Source organism: Dromaius novaehollandiae, chromosome 14, assembly GCF_036370855.1.
Source record: "Dromaius novaehollandiae isolate bDroNov1 chromosome 14, bDroNov1.hap1, whole genome shotgun sequence".
Lineage (NCBI taxonomy): Eukaryota > Metazoa > Chordata > Aves > Casuariiformes > Dromaiidae > Dromaius > Dromaius novaehollandiae.
Window position 1 is genome coordinate 14579183 of NC_088111.1, and position 14587 is coordinate 14593769.

The 14587-nt window shown below is 37.2% G+C and overlaps 1 protein-coding gene across 1 annotated transcript in view; it reads left to right on the forward strand.

The window, feature by feature from the left end:
* The window catches only part of USP7 (ubiquitin specific peptidase 7), a 76933-nt gene that overhangs the window by 30623 nt on the left and 31723 nt on the right, over positions 1-14587 (forward strand). Inside the window, exons 3-7 of the mRNA XM_064520411.1 lie at positions 2744-2848; positions 7513-7711; positions 9251-9389; positions 10139-10227; positions 10927-11035. Of these exons, the coding sequence (XP_064376481.1) occupies positions 2744-2848; positions 7513-7711; positions 9251-9389; positions 10139-10227; positions 10927-11035 (641 nt within the window). The remainder of the gene's footprint in view (positions 1-2743; positions 2849-7512; positions 7712-9250; positions 9390-10138; positions 10228-10926; positions 11036-14587) is intronic.

The window sequence follows — 14587 nt, forward strand, 5'->3', positions numbered from 1 at the left end:
CCTTGCAAGACATGATATCAACACTTAAGGTTCTGTTAAAAGGCTCTTTTGGATGAGCAGTTAGCAAAGAATAGTTTTTCCTGAGCTGTTTGCTTCTTTGCTTGATAACTTTAAAAAAAAAAAAAGTATTAATTTAGTGTACAAGCAATTGTTGTAATCCATAAGCATGCTGTAAGGAGGGGGAAAATGGCAAGCTATAGAAATAATCGTAGTGATCTTTCCTTCTTACTCTTCTCTTTGCAACTTTTCCTGTTCTTTAATTGTAGCTATTTAGATCTGTCCCCCTTCATTTTGTTTTAGGTAGTTTCTGTTTGTTTAACTTACTGTCCTACAGTGCTTTGTTGCTAGTGCTGTTCCTGCGTGTGTGGGCTTCTTCACAAACAGTATTACCCGGGAGCTAATATTCTGCCAACCTTTCTTTATAAAACCAAAACTTTGAATCATATTTGATTTTTCTATTATTATTATTCTAATAAGAAATTGGAAAGGGGCATGGGGGGATTGCATACTGTATGTTTCAGCATATAAATTTCACTCATACCTCAATGAGGTTTGCTGTAACCTAGTAAGCTGCTTAAAGCCTGTGTCTTTAGGAGAGTGATTTTGAACTGATCAGTAATTTCAAAGAAAGGGAACAACAAACCTGTTTTGTGAGTTAGGAGATCTGTTAAATTATCATATATTTGTAGATTTCAAAGTGTTTGGCAAAACCAGCAAGGTTAAATATCTCCATTTTCTGGTGGAGTTGCAGTAACTTCCCATGCTGAAGTTAAGATCAGTTAGGACTCCTACAAAGCCTCCTGTCTCGAGTCTTGGGCCAGGGCATCTTGCCCCTTGGATCGTATCATCTGTAACAAACTTCTTGTTCAGTTTGTTTGAGGTGAGGGGAGGTTAGTGACTCTGTGTGTGTGTGTGTGTGTGTGTGTGTGTGTGTGTGTGTGTGTGAGAGAGAGAGAGAGAGAGAGAGCGTGCGAGCGAGCGAGCAAGCTGTGTTGAGGATACGAATGTTGGAGTTTTTTGAACAACTTTGCAGCACTAGTTCATGGTCTCTTACAGCTCTAATCTAGAAATAAATCTCAAACCTGATCTGTTTCCATTCATGTTTAGGGTAGAGGTTATTAGTTCTGTGAATTTACTTGGGGACTTGCTACTTTATTAAAGCAATCCAACTCGGAATGCTGCTTGTGAGTCTTTTCCTGTGTGCCGCCAGTTGGAGTGAGCCTGCAAATGCACGTGGTGCCTGTATTACAGAAGGATTGTGAAGAGAGGGCGTTCAGGCAGCTGGTAGCTGATGCTTACTCGTGCCTGGGGCGCCTTGCTCGCTGCTTACGGTAGGCTTGCCCTCCATCTTCTGGCCTTTAACAGACTTCAGTGGGTGGTTGCATCCTGCAGTGATTGCCATAGCTTGTTCTACCTTTTGTCACAGGTTTCTGACTTTATTGCTGCATAGAAGAAGTTCGGCTGTTTTCAGATAGGAACCCAGCAAGCAGTTGTCTAAACAGGCTGTTTCCAACCTTCCCAAGCCTCCTTGCAAAGAGCGAGGCACTGCTGTCCTTAAACAGCAGCGAGCGTGTGCGCGGGAAGGCGGGCGAGGCGGCTGGGGCGGCGGCGAGGCCGGGCGTGCGGCGAGCGCGGCTCTGTCCAAGGTGCTGACCGCGCTGCCGAGCGGGTCTCCTGGCGTCGCGCGGGTCGCCTGCCGCCTCCAGCTGCCAGGGCGCCAGTGACTTCAGGGTAGCTTTTGGGTGTAAAACTCACGTGCTCGTATTAGGTACAGAAATCACCTGCAGTTTCTGGGTTTTCCGTTGGAGTCATTAAAAAGTTAATATAAATCAGAACTGGTATGGGTGGAGATAAATGGCAATAGCTCTCTCTCTTAAGGACACTTTAGAAATACCTGCATTCCAATATGAGAATATACATAGTTACATCAAGGAAAAAAAAAAGTAGTAGTTGTTTTTTAAAATGTTTTTTATATACTGCTTGTCCTTGTAATGATTGCAGCAGGGGTACAGGCTTTACAGAGTTTGACAGAAGACAGTTTATTCAAATATATATCCAGAAGTGAAAACTTCATCTCCCCAATAATCCTACTGAAATGATCCGTCACTATTTGATGGACAGCAGACAGAAGGAAGTGTCTTTCAGTTGCTACATTAATCCAGAAAATGCTTCTTTAATCAGATGCATCTTTAAAATAGTCTTTTAGTTCATGGGGTTATTTCATGCCTCTCTTTCAGTTGTATTTACATGTTTTAAACAGTCATCTTAGTAAAACTTAGCAGCAGGAATGAATAGAAATAGGAAAATATTCCCTCTAAAAATGTTCCTGAAATGACAGAGGATTTTTTTTCCAAATTTTCCCTAGTAAAATTTAAAAATTTACCTTTACATTTGATGCAATGCTTAGTTTTCCTTTAAAAAACAGTAACACTCAAAGTCTTAAACTGTTAACTTATAAGTTATTAGAAACTGGTGTCTGTATAAAACTTTGACATGTCTGAAGAATAGACATTTAAAAGTAATTTTTATTTAATGACCCTCAATTATTAGATACTGCATATAGAGCCATCTTTACAATTAGATATCTACCAGTACAGTTGTTGTGCTTTGTTGTGCTAGGATAATTTCAGTAGATTCTGTCTTTCAGGAATGCCTTTAAAAATTTCAGTGTGTTTTAAGGATTATCTGAAGAAAGAAATGTTAATACAGCTGACTAATTCTTTTTTTTTTCCTCCTGTGTTAGCTGGAGATACAGATGATCCTCCAAGAATTACTCAAAATCCTGTCATTAATGGGAATGTAGCAATGGCTGATGGACATAACAACACTGAAGAAGACATGGAAGATGGTGAGTAAATATTTGATGAAAATGTATGGCTTTCTGTTGTCTTTATTTTTATGGATTTGAGGACAAAATGGTCCATGTCTTATCTGGGTCCCCCGAACAGCAGTTCATTAAGGAATCAACCTTGCTTAGCTTATGATTTTTTTGGGTGTTGATCTCGTTCGAGGGGCTTTGATTTTTTTGCTTAGAGGAGTTAGTGAAGACTGAAACAGGGAATTTTGCTTTGATGGGCTAAATTTCTTTGTTGGGCCATGGTATTTGGGAGATGGCAATAGGAGATCACATGGGTTGACGCAGACTGGCAGATAGCTTTGACTTTTTAATGAAAAAGCTATTATAAAACAGTTCTGGTTATTTGCCAAATATTTGAATCATCTCAGAGAGCATGATAACAAAGTGCTGCTGTAAGGAAAAGAGTCTCTGAAGCTATTCAGCAAAAGGTTTGTGAAAGCTTTTTTTGTCTGTGGTGGTGCTAGTGTCTTGGGAGACTTTCAGTATGGTCAGAAGCTTTGGTCCACTCTGCTGTGGGACAACTTTAGTTTAGTATTAAAATGTAATTATTAAGCAACACTAATAGTTCCTCGTTATCATATCTGAATAAGGAGTGTCTGGCTATATCTTGGTGTTATGATGCTTTTACATTGACACAGATAGTCTATACTAGAGTTATTGAGCAATGTTATAATTGCAAAAACATTCCCTAAGACTTGCCTCACCTACATGGATGATGCTCCTAAAAGCCTTGTAAATAAGATCAGTTGTTTGATGTTGCATTATTTACACATCAGTGCAATAGCGCTCTCACTGTTCTCTTGGTATTCTGGTTTGCAGCATGGTATACATCTGTAAAGGAGAGCTCAAAGATTAAAGAGATAAGAAAAAAAAGTGGAGAGGCGTTGGCCTCTGATAAAAAATACTCTATCTTCTATTGCTCTTACTCATAGCAGGTGGGACCAATCTGAGTTGAGGAAGGCGGCATGAAGCGAATTTAGATACCTCTTCAGTGAAAACCTTAACGTAATGGCTTGAATGGTTTTTGCAAAAGAGGTGAAAAATGTAGGGTAAAAGGCTGATGCTTGCAGCTGGATTATAGAAGCACAACTTTCTGGTGAACTTCCGAGTTTACTTCAAGAAACTTTAGAAGCGGTTTTGTTCTTCTCCCTGTGTAGCACAACAGGAGTGACTGATAAGATGGGGAAAAGGTGCAGCTTTCATCTGCATTGCGAAGCAACTATCTGTAGCCATCGTGATTTACACGTAACAGAAGCGGCAGCGCACCACCAACTAGACTTTCAGACAAGGATATATTTTCACAAGCAGTTTGACTATGTCCCATTGCTGCTCTGTGATGGCTTAACAATTAAAAAGAACTGGCTGAAGGAATGCACTATGCTTTTATGGAAAAGGACTCAGCCAAGTTTTGTGAGATGGAATAGCAGGTTCACTATAGTCTATACTAAATGAGGTTATGAAAAAAAATAAGTGCATCAGTATTCCAAATAGCAGATAGAATAAATTCCCTCAGAACTTAAAGTTCAAACAAAAGGTCCCTAACTAAACATAAACTCAAAGGGTTTTTTTGTCATTACCTATTGGAAGCCTCATTTCAGCTAGTTACAGAGGCTAGGAGGATTTCAGAAGCATCAGTTTTAGCCATATGCTGGTATTGCATGCTGTACTTGGATCACCATTAAAACATTCACAGAATATTCAGCCAGTTTCTCCATTATTAATTCATGTTCAGAATATTTTAAATAACCTCAGTGTACTTCAAAGGTAGCAACATTTACTAAAAGAATAAAGAAATTTGGTTTTCTCAAAGGTATAAAAAAAACCTTAAGTGTATACTTCAGTTGTAAAATGGATCACTTTCTATATTTGGATCTCAGGTTTGAAAGATCTTTGTCGTATCAAGATGCTAAGTATGACGTTCACCTCATCACTGAAAGAATCTTTTCCTCATAGCAAGTATAACCTGTTGCGTGTAATTTCACCAAGCTGCATCAGCTGGGTCTGTCCTTCTAGTTGTGTGTTTAGGATCATGTGTCATATTTGTAGTTCAAGGGCTTATAAAAGCCTTACTTTCCAGTCACTGTCAAACTATTCCACTGCCATTGCAGCCTTTTATTAGATGATGATGGACACATTTGTGATGGTGAAGAAAGTTTTTGTTTGCATGCTCAGATTATTCATCAGATTAACTTACTAAAACTTTACTTCTTTAATGTAATTCTTGTTTCGATGGATTACATTTGCTAAATATACGAGCTTTTTAGAAGGAAAGGAGGAAGGAAGGTGGTTATTCCTGGAGGTGGTGTTTGTATTTTTAAAGAAACTCCTATTTCAGGGTTGGCTTTTGTTATGAGGTTGAATTTTTTTGAGTAGTTTCTAGTGATCGCTGCAATGTTGTGCTGAAGAGAGTACTGTTCCCTTGTGAGTTCTGAGGGGTGCTTTCCTGAGGAGAAATCAAGAAAATACCGTCAAACTTTCTCTGAAGCATCTGCAGGTCTGTGTGGGCTGTGTTTTTTAGCCAGTAAAGTAGCAGCACTGCTATGTCTTTGTACTGAAGCGCTCTGAAACCTGAATCAAAGGAGGTAGAAAGCACGCTTTTTCAGGAGCTTGGATTAAACCCAGAAGTACTGATCTTGATTGTGAATAGGGAGGCATTCTTGAGCCATTTTAAAATACATCTGATGGAAGACTGATTTTTAAAATAATTCTATTAAGTGTTTTTTTTGATTTTGTCTGCAGAGAAGTTCGAAAGTGCAGAACTCCTTTGGCTGCAGAGTATCTGACTTTGCTGGTCAGAGAATACCTACCAGCTGCTTATATTCCATCAACGGATAACAAATATATAAAATAGAAAATGTCTGGGAAAAAGCTCTTAAGTGGGTGAAAGACTACTTGTTAGCTACATTTACATGTAGGAAAAAAATAACAGAAGTGGAATAATCCTTTGAACTTTTCCATTGCTTGAGAAGAAGCTGATGGCACAATTTAAGAATATTATGAGGGTCATTTCAGGTGCGGAGGAGAGAGAGGGCAAGTTCGTTGGCTGGTTTCTGTTGTATAGTATTACTTTTAGGAGAAGATTAGGAAAGTACAGGGCTGTCAGGCTATACACAAGATCAACCATGCTGTGCAGCTCAAAATCAGAAGTAGGACAACAGCTTGAAAAGAAAGCCAGTTAGCAAGAGTAAAGAGTGAAGTCTGTGGAAGCTCCTGCACAGTATGAACAAAACTTCTCACTTTTCTATGTGAAGTATTTAATCCTTATGCTGCTGGGTGTTTTTTTTTTTTTTTTATCAAAAGAGTTTGGTTTGTTAAGTCATCAGATAGCAACCAGGACTTGCCTGGTCTTTAAAGAATCATTCAACACTGTCTTTGGTGTCATGAAAAGCACTCTGAATGAAAGAAGGCTTTGTGTGTATAGCAAGAATACATCTATTATGTACTATACACCTTATAATATAATATCATGATCAAATTTGTGGCTTACTGTCACTGTACCTTAATGCATTTGGATTTGGATGTCACTAAGTTTCTCTGCTTCAGTTCTGCATCACCTGTGAGTGTTATGAGAATAGCAGTATGACCATGGGGCTATGTGCCACCCTGTATGCTGCTCTAACCTAGCTGCATCCAATGGCAAATCCTTCCATGTTATGCAGGTGAGAAATTTGAACCACAAAAAAGGAAGGGAGCGTCTTGTACATACTCTGTACTTCTGCCCTGTAGAATTGTTCAGATAAGTTATAAGTTGTTTTCTTTCCATATGCAGTGTGAGGCATTTCACAATAAAAATAACCTTCTTGAAGGTGTCATGGTCTCCAGCATCCTGTTACAGCCTCATACAGCAGAAGCAGAAAAGATTATGGTATATGAAGAACCATGGATGTGGGAAGAAGACAAAATTAACTCTACTCTGTGTGTGTGTAAAGCAGTATAAGCTGTGTCTTCCTTAGCTTTGTATTTAGACCAGTAAAGATCTCAAATTTTTCATATGCTACAAAGTATACAGGAGTGAACTCTTGAATATTCAGTTAACTGATATGTGACTAAGGAGAAAAAAAAAATCAGGTTGGTCTGTTTAAGACTCTGATAATGTGATTACTTACTGCAAAAGATACTGTTGCAAGCAGCAAAATACGTGGTGACAGTACCAGTGGACCAGGTTAACAGATTGTGAAGTCCTCTGTGTCTCTTGCTTCATGCAAACAGCACATTTAAACTGATTTGATAAGGCAGTCCACAATAACAAGAGTCAGTGGATGGTGATTTATGTTGTAAAGCATTTGATACTTGTTTCTTACTGTTCTTGCTGCTTTAGAAGAAACTTGAATTATAATGAATTTTAGTTAAAAAAAAAAAAATTAAGAAATTGCAGTATAAAAGGAATGCGTGTTGCCTTTTAGTACTCTGTTTTCCTGGATAGTGTTGGAGTGTTTTTCTAAATGAAAATTTGGACTTCAGTTGCTAAGGAGTTAAGTGCCTGTCGAAACACTTATATTGGCTGCTTCAAACGTCGTCCTAGTACATAAAACTCTTTTTTGCAGCACATGTTGCATGGTTTTGAAAATTCCATTTTGGAGTAAAGAACATCCTTTTTTTCCTTTTTTTTCTTTTTCTTCCCAAATACTGTTTGCGTGTATGCGTGTGTTTTACAGACACAAGTTGGCGGTCAGAAGCAACATTTCAGTTTACAGTTGAACGCTTCAACAGGTTGAGCGAGTCAGTCCTCAGCCCTCCCTGCTTTGTACGGAATTTACCATGGAAGATCATGGTTATGCCACGACTTTATCCAGACAGACCACACCAAAAAAGCGTAGGATTCTTCCTTCAATGCAACGCTGAATCTGATTCCACGTAAGACCCTTTTAATTAATACACAGGTCTCCATTTGATACTAGTTAGACAATATTGCAAGAAAGACAGATATCTAACAAAATTATGTTACCTAACTTTCTTTAAGAAGGGAAAGAATTCTCGCAAGATTTTGAGTCTCCTTTCCTCCCACCCTTCAAACTCTCAAAACAGAAGAGTAATCTTCTCTTTAGGCTGGGCGGCTAGAAGTTTGTGGTAAAATTTGAGCATATTTTGGGGTTTTGGGGTTTTTTTATTTTGAGTATATTTTCTTTGATTGCTGGGGTGAAGTCTTTGATTGACAGTTTTCTTGGCATGGGAAAAATTCTGGGCTCATTTCATGTTGAAGGGAGGGTCAACAACCCACCTGAGCCATTCAACCTGTCCTGTAAAGAATGCCCTTTAGAGCATAGAGCATAAGCAAGAATGCTCATGCGAGCAGGTAGTTGCTAGCAACAAAGGTAGAGAAGTGTAAGAGGTAGTTGCCGTCTTAAATGGAATCTGTCACTCATCAGCTGAGTTGCAGTAAATGAACGTGTCTGTTCTTAGATTCCTGCATGCGAAATAAAATTAGATATCTTTGACTACTTTTGTAAATGATACAGCATGCTAACAAGATAAATACAAATTTCTGGGGAATTATTGGAGATTATCCAGCTAGGATGCAGATGTCTCCCAGGTATCCTTTCCACTAAGGTGAGTTTATTCTTGCATGAAATCTCATAAAACTTGCAGTTCCCTCTGAATAGTATTGAAAATGTTGACAGTTGTTTGTCCCCATCCTTTTTGTAACCTAAAAGGTGAGCTCTCAGGAGCTGCAAAAGGCAAAGGAGAAAGTCGTAAGTGTATTAATCAGTCACAGGAGATGTGATTAACACACATGTAGTCACAGGAAAAAGATAATATGATCCTTCAAAGTATCAAACGGGAGGTTACTAGTGGAGCTAAGTAGTAATGCCATTGTATGAGACAGTGACAAGACCTTGTTTGAATTGATATTCAGTCAGATCATCTTGTGCAAGTGGGATGAATTTGAACAGGAATGATCATAATGAAGTGCTACTGATAAATTAGAGGGTTGGAGAGTTTATACTGTGGAAGGAAGGTAGAAGAACCTCCTACTTTATTTAGCCCAAGGCTGAGTTAACACTCTCTGGAGACACCAACATCACCACTTTCAGTTGGCCCACTGAATTGCCCATCTGCGCTGAAGTGGGTAGAATTAGTAGCTCATGCTGGAGAGTGATTAACTTAAACCTCTAACCCTGTTGCTTGTGATTGCCTGACAGTACTTTCCTAGCAACTCTGGTGCCCTAAGAGAATCTCTGTTCCAACCTCACGTTCATAATGTGGCTTCAGAAAGCCCCAGGGATTCCTGCCCTCAACAATAATTAAACAAACATTAATATAAAATAAGATTTTTTTAAAATAAGTACCACCCTATGTGTGAAAATAATGTTCAAAAAACCCTAACAAGAATGTTCTAATGACTATAAGAAGCTAATTTTGAATGAGTTTCAAATGTTACTTTTGTATTTGTAGGTCATGGTCTTGTCATGCACAAGCAGTTCTCAAGATAATAAACTACAAGGATGATGAAAAATCATTCAGTCGTCGTATTAGTCATTTGTTCTTTCATAAGGAAAATGACTGGGGCTTTTCCAACTTTATGGCGTGGAGTGTGAGTAACTGGATATATATATATATATTAGTTCTTTACTGGATAGGAATAGTTTTGAACTTGTACTTTTGAATACTGAAACACCTGTAGAATAATAATTATTTTTAAAGATGGTGTTTTTGTCTTTTCTGTGTCATTGCTGAAGATTGTCTTTCAATTTCTTATGAATTTTTGCACTTCATTATTGTAGATTGCTTTTACTTATGTTGTGAATATTCCCTCATTATTTTCTGCATATCTGAATGCTTTATTTTTGTTTTCACTGTGTCTTAGTCATCCCGAAGCACCTAGATTTTCCCGCATTTCCAGGTGTTCTTTGTTTATGTGCACAGATACTTTAATGCATTAATAATACTCCTAAGGCTCATTTTAAAATGAGACAGCTTTTTAAGCATTTTTGATGGTTGGTCCCGTAGTCTTTCATCTGTCTGGAACAGTGTCCTTCAGGTAGAAGCAGAACTTTTGGTTGCTGACTCTATTATCCATAGAAAATTGAAATAGTATTGCAAAACCTTAAAAGCCAGGAACAAGTTTCCTAGATTGAAACATTAAAAAGAATCAAGTCCAGGAAGCTGGAAAACGGATTAGTTGATGCCCCTCCACTTGTTTCGTTAGTTCATTGAAAAGAACTCTGTTGATAGCTCAGGCTTGGAAATTAAGTGCTGTCTAGTTGGATGCTTCACTGCAATCGTGTTGTAAGATCCAGAAGTTCTGCAGTTTTCATTTCCTGTGTGACTCCTGTTTTACAGGAAGTTACTGATCCTGAAAAAGGTTTTATAGAAGAGGACAAAGTTACTTTTGAAGTCTCTGTTCAAGCAGATGCTCCACACGGGGTGGCGTAAGTATAATTGCTTAAAGATTAAAAACTGTAACTGATGTTTTAACATCGCTTGAGCTTGTTCAGGTATTTTGCATTATTAGTAATTACAGATATCTCAGACATAGTCACTTTGTCGCCTTTAATTGATGAATTCTCACAAGGCAGTATTTGTCATTAGTTGCATAGGGATTTTTGTCAAGGTTAAATTTCCATTTACGTTTCTCAATATAATGTTGTGGAACTCCTTAATCCTGTATAAATTGATTTGTGGTTTAATACCTCTGCAAATCTAGTCTCACCATTTCTGATCTTAGAGCTAGTAAGTGTTTCAGGCACAGTTGGCTCTGCTATCTAGTTTGCTTTAGCTTACTGTTGTTTTAAAATTGCCTTATCTGAGTTTGTTCTACTTCATGCCACTTAAATTGGCTGCACTGAAATGCAGACTTGCTCTTAAAAGTTTAGCTCTGGTTTCTGGTAAGTTTTAGTAATAAATAGTTTTTCTGCCATATGAATCTTTAGAACTAAGAATTTTTCAATTCTTTATTTGTAGAAGTATTTAATTCCAGTGTTGTTACTGGCACAGAGTAGTGGAGAGTAATGTGTTACATGAACTTTAATAATGAAGAGTAGATTATTTCTAACAGCAATGCTACCTTAGAACAAATACTCTATTATACTTAATACAGATCTAACTCGTTTTTAACCACTATTTTCTAGGTGGGATTCAAAGAAGCACACAGGATATGTTGGATTAAAGAACCAGGGAGCAACTTGTTACATGAACAGTTTGTTACAGACTTTATTTTTCACAAATCAACTACGAAAGGTAATTAATATATGAAAGAAAATATCCAAAGTACTATATTAGATGCAGCGCTGTCTATTTCTTTTGCTTCCTTCCTCGTCATAAAAAAAAGTTGTGACTTACATGATGCACATCTTACGTGAGGCCAAGTAGAGGAAACTTCCTTTTATAGTTTGTTAATCGTAGCCTTTTATTTTTTTGTGAAAGGAGGCAAAATACCTGGTGAAGACCTAACTGAAGGCGTGTTTTGTTTTTTTTTTTTTTGTAGACCGTCTTACTTGTTAATTTTGCTATGAATTGTTGCAGGAAAAAGAATGCTGATTCTACTTCTTGCAGATGAGAGAGGGAAGTAATTTTCCTTTCTTGAAATAGTTAAAATAGAAAAGTCAATTGTAACTTCTCGGCCTGTAAACAACATAAAAAGTATGACCTGTGTAGTTAGTTTATTTTATCTTTTAATTTATATTACACAGTTGAATTCTGTGTTATTACAGCTAGCATCTTTGTGATGGAAAGCATTGTAATTTCAGTGATTTAAACAATTTATATTTGCTTCATTTGCATGTTTTATGTTTACTACAAATGTTATTTCTTTGCTGGAAGGAATTAAACTTATAATATGGGTTTAATAAATATTTCACTGAAAAACAGAATGGAATGTAGTAGGTAATACATAATTTAAAAGTAGTGCAATAGCCTTGATGGGGTAAAAAGAAAAAAAAAAAGAATCTTGAAAGAAATGAAATTGGAAGTGGCTAGTTGGAAGAGGGGATATACATGAAAAAACATAGCTTACAGTCATTTAGTTTACAGGAGTCTCCTACTGATCCTAATTCATGTTCCACTGTCATTACTGAGTATTACCCTTTAATAATCCAAAAAAGTGTCTACTTCAGTCTCAGATGTTTTGAAGATTCCGTCGTCATTCTTCATTTTGTTCAGTTGTATCTAGTTTTTATAGTTCACTAGTTTTGCCTAAGTATTTCATGTTTGCAATCTTGCCACTTGCACGTACTGTATATTTCTTAGTGAAAATGAACTCTTCTGACCTCTGCCTTCTCTTATGTATGAGTAAGCTGTTACATTTCCTTCAAGCTTTCTTTTCTCCAGAATGAACAGGCTGAAATTTTTCTTTCTAATATACATATGTTCTACTGTCTTATCACTATTATTTTTATCACTGTGGCCTGCAAGTGTCACAGTGAGATTTTTCTTTTTCTCTTTTTGCAATGTGCTGCTTACTCTGAAGTGTTGCAAAAAATAGCACATCGAACTCCCATAGACCTGTAATTGAGATCTTAACAGTACCGTGTACAAGAAATAACTGCCTGCCTTGTTTTACATATTGCACCCATTTCTTTTTTGCAAGAGGTAAAATTTACTCATTCAGTTTATCCTTCATTATAATGCCTGTTCTTTTTGCTCAGCGCTCATAATGTTTGTGCATTTTAGGTTTTTGGACAATTTCTTATCATTCTTGAAAGAAAAATGTGTTTTTATAATAGTTGCATCTGATCCAATTGAGTAGTTCTTTTCAAGAATGCCCTGTAGTCAGTAAATTGATGTGTACCATGAAGTAATATTGTTCTATGAAGAAGAAATTATTTTTGTAATATAGGTTTGTTAAAGCTACACCCATCTTTCCAGGCACTCCCCCTGCACCTCCCCTTCAGTCCCCAAATAAGTATCAGTTTGTAGGGGTGTTCATAATTTGGGCAGTGACTCTGATAAAGCTTAATTTACTGGCTGTTGGTTGCAGCTCCCTTTATGAAAAGGATACTGGACATCAGTTGAAATGCCTAATCCTCTGCTTATTCTTAAGGTTTTCAAAGCTGTTATAAACACGACAGACTATAGTACCTTTAGACAGTTTTAATATTCATTTGCCATTACTGCAGATCAGAAAGAATCAGTAGTAATCTGGTCTAAAACATTCTACATTTGTACATTTTTGTCTCACTTAGAGCTATCACTCTTATGTTCCTCATAAAACTGAGTTAAATAGAATGTATGGTGTCCTCAGTTTGAATAACTCCAATTCCATTATTTCTGTTAGTTCACCTTACTTAGAAGAAGTAATTAGTTTTACTGCTGTTGTTCAGAACCTCGTTAGCAGAGGAGCTGCTGTCAGGAATAGAGCTGGGAAAGCAATGAACAGTAGCCAAGGCATGCATGTACTGATGGAAAGTCAGAGTCGCTAATGAAGCATGGGTGAGGATTAACAGAGAGAGATCTCCTCCTTTGTTCTGTTCCCAAATAACAGTTGGGAGGTTCTTAGGCCTTTAAAATGAGACATATCTTTATTAGCAGCTAGATGGTTTCAATGGTGGGGAATAAAACAAAGAGGAACTTTCTCTTCCAGCAGTGGGTACTGTTACGTGTCTGTTTGTTACTGGTAAATGCATGTAGTCCATCCAGGCAGGGGACAGTGACAGCTTCCCAAACAAGGTCCAGATTATCTTGGGCCACATTACGTGGGTCTGTATTACTCATTGCTCATTATGACCATGTTACTCATGTCTGTCGTGAGTGCCGCCAGCCAGCCAGCCTTGATGGCTTCAGCCAGGCAATTCAAAAATCTTTCCCAGTTCCCTTGAACGGTTGGTTCCCTGTGGTTCATCAGGAAGTTGCAGAATGATTGTATAAACACGTATAAATATTGGTCCAATACAATTCCTTGTGATCTGGCTCTCCTTACCCTATATAATATATTTTACTTTACCTTGGAATTTCATATAAAACTTTTTCTTCCCTTCTTTAAGTAATTGTTTTTACTTTAAGCAGTGTTTTTAACCTTAGCTGTAGCATTCTTTTACCATGTAAATCTCTAGTTTTTTTCTCATTTCTTTGTCACTTGCTTTTAGCCGTTGCCTATACATGTCCTTGTCATTCTTTTTGTTCTCATTTCCTGAGGGAACTTCTCAGGTGTTAAACTGAAAATTCTGCTTTTTTCAAATGGATCAAAATGCCCAACTTCTTGATTTTGAGGCCAGATTTTCCAAATTTGGGAGGGCAAGGAAAAAAAATTGGGTTGGTAAAGGATGATATTCAAAAGGTGGTGTGAAGTTGGGGAAACAGTTAATCTTTGAGTTGTGCATATCTACACAAACGGAAGGAAGAAACAAAGGCTCTAGGTTAAATGTTAGCTTGTAGTAACACATTTAGAACATCGGAAGAAATAAAGGTGTTTGCATTCAATGGCAGCTAGAATGTAGTCATTTTAAATAAATTTAAATGACTATTTTAATATTATTTGGAAGATATGTGAATGCGCTGAATTGTCCAGATGGTACATGAGGAAACAAAATAAGAACTAAATGCAAAGGATCTGATTTTGTTTAATTATCAAGATACCTGAACTCCCATTTACCGAGTTTGGAAGGAGATAGCTGTAATGACAGCCTCTGTGTTGAGTTCAAGCTTGTTGTAGTGTCATCTTGGCTTGTCATGAAGAATTTTTAGCATCTGAATATGTATTATTTATAAGTCTCTACAAAAAATACTTTATGAAAATATGCCAGCACTGGTTATATAGGAATTTTTATTAGCTTATTGGAATTGTTTTGGAGTTGT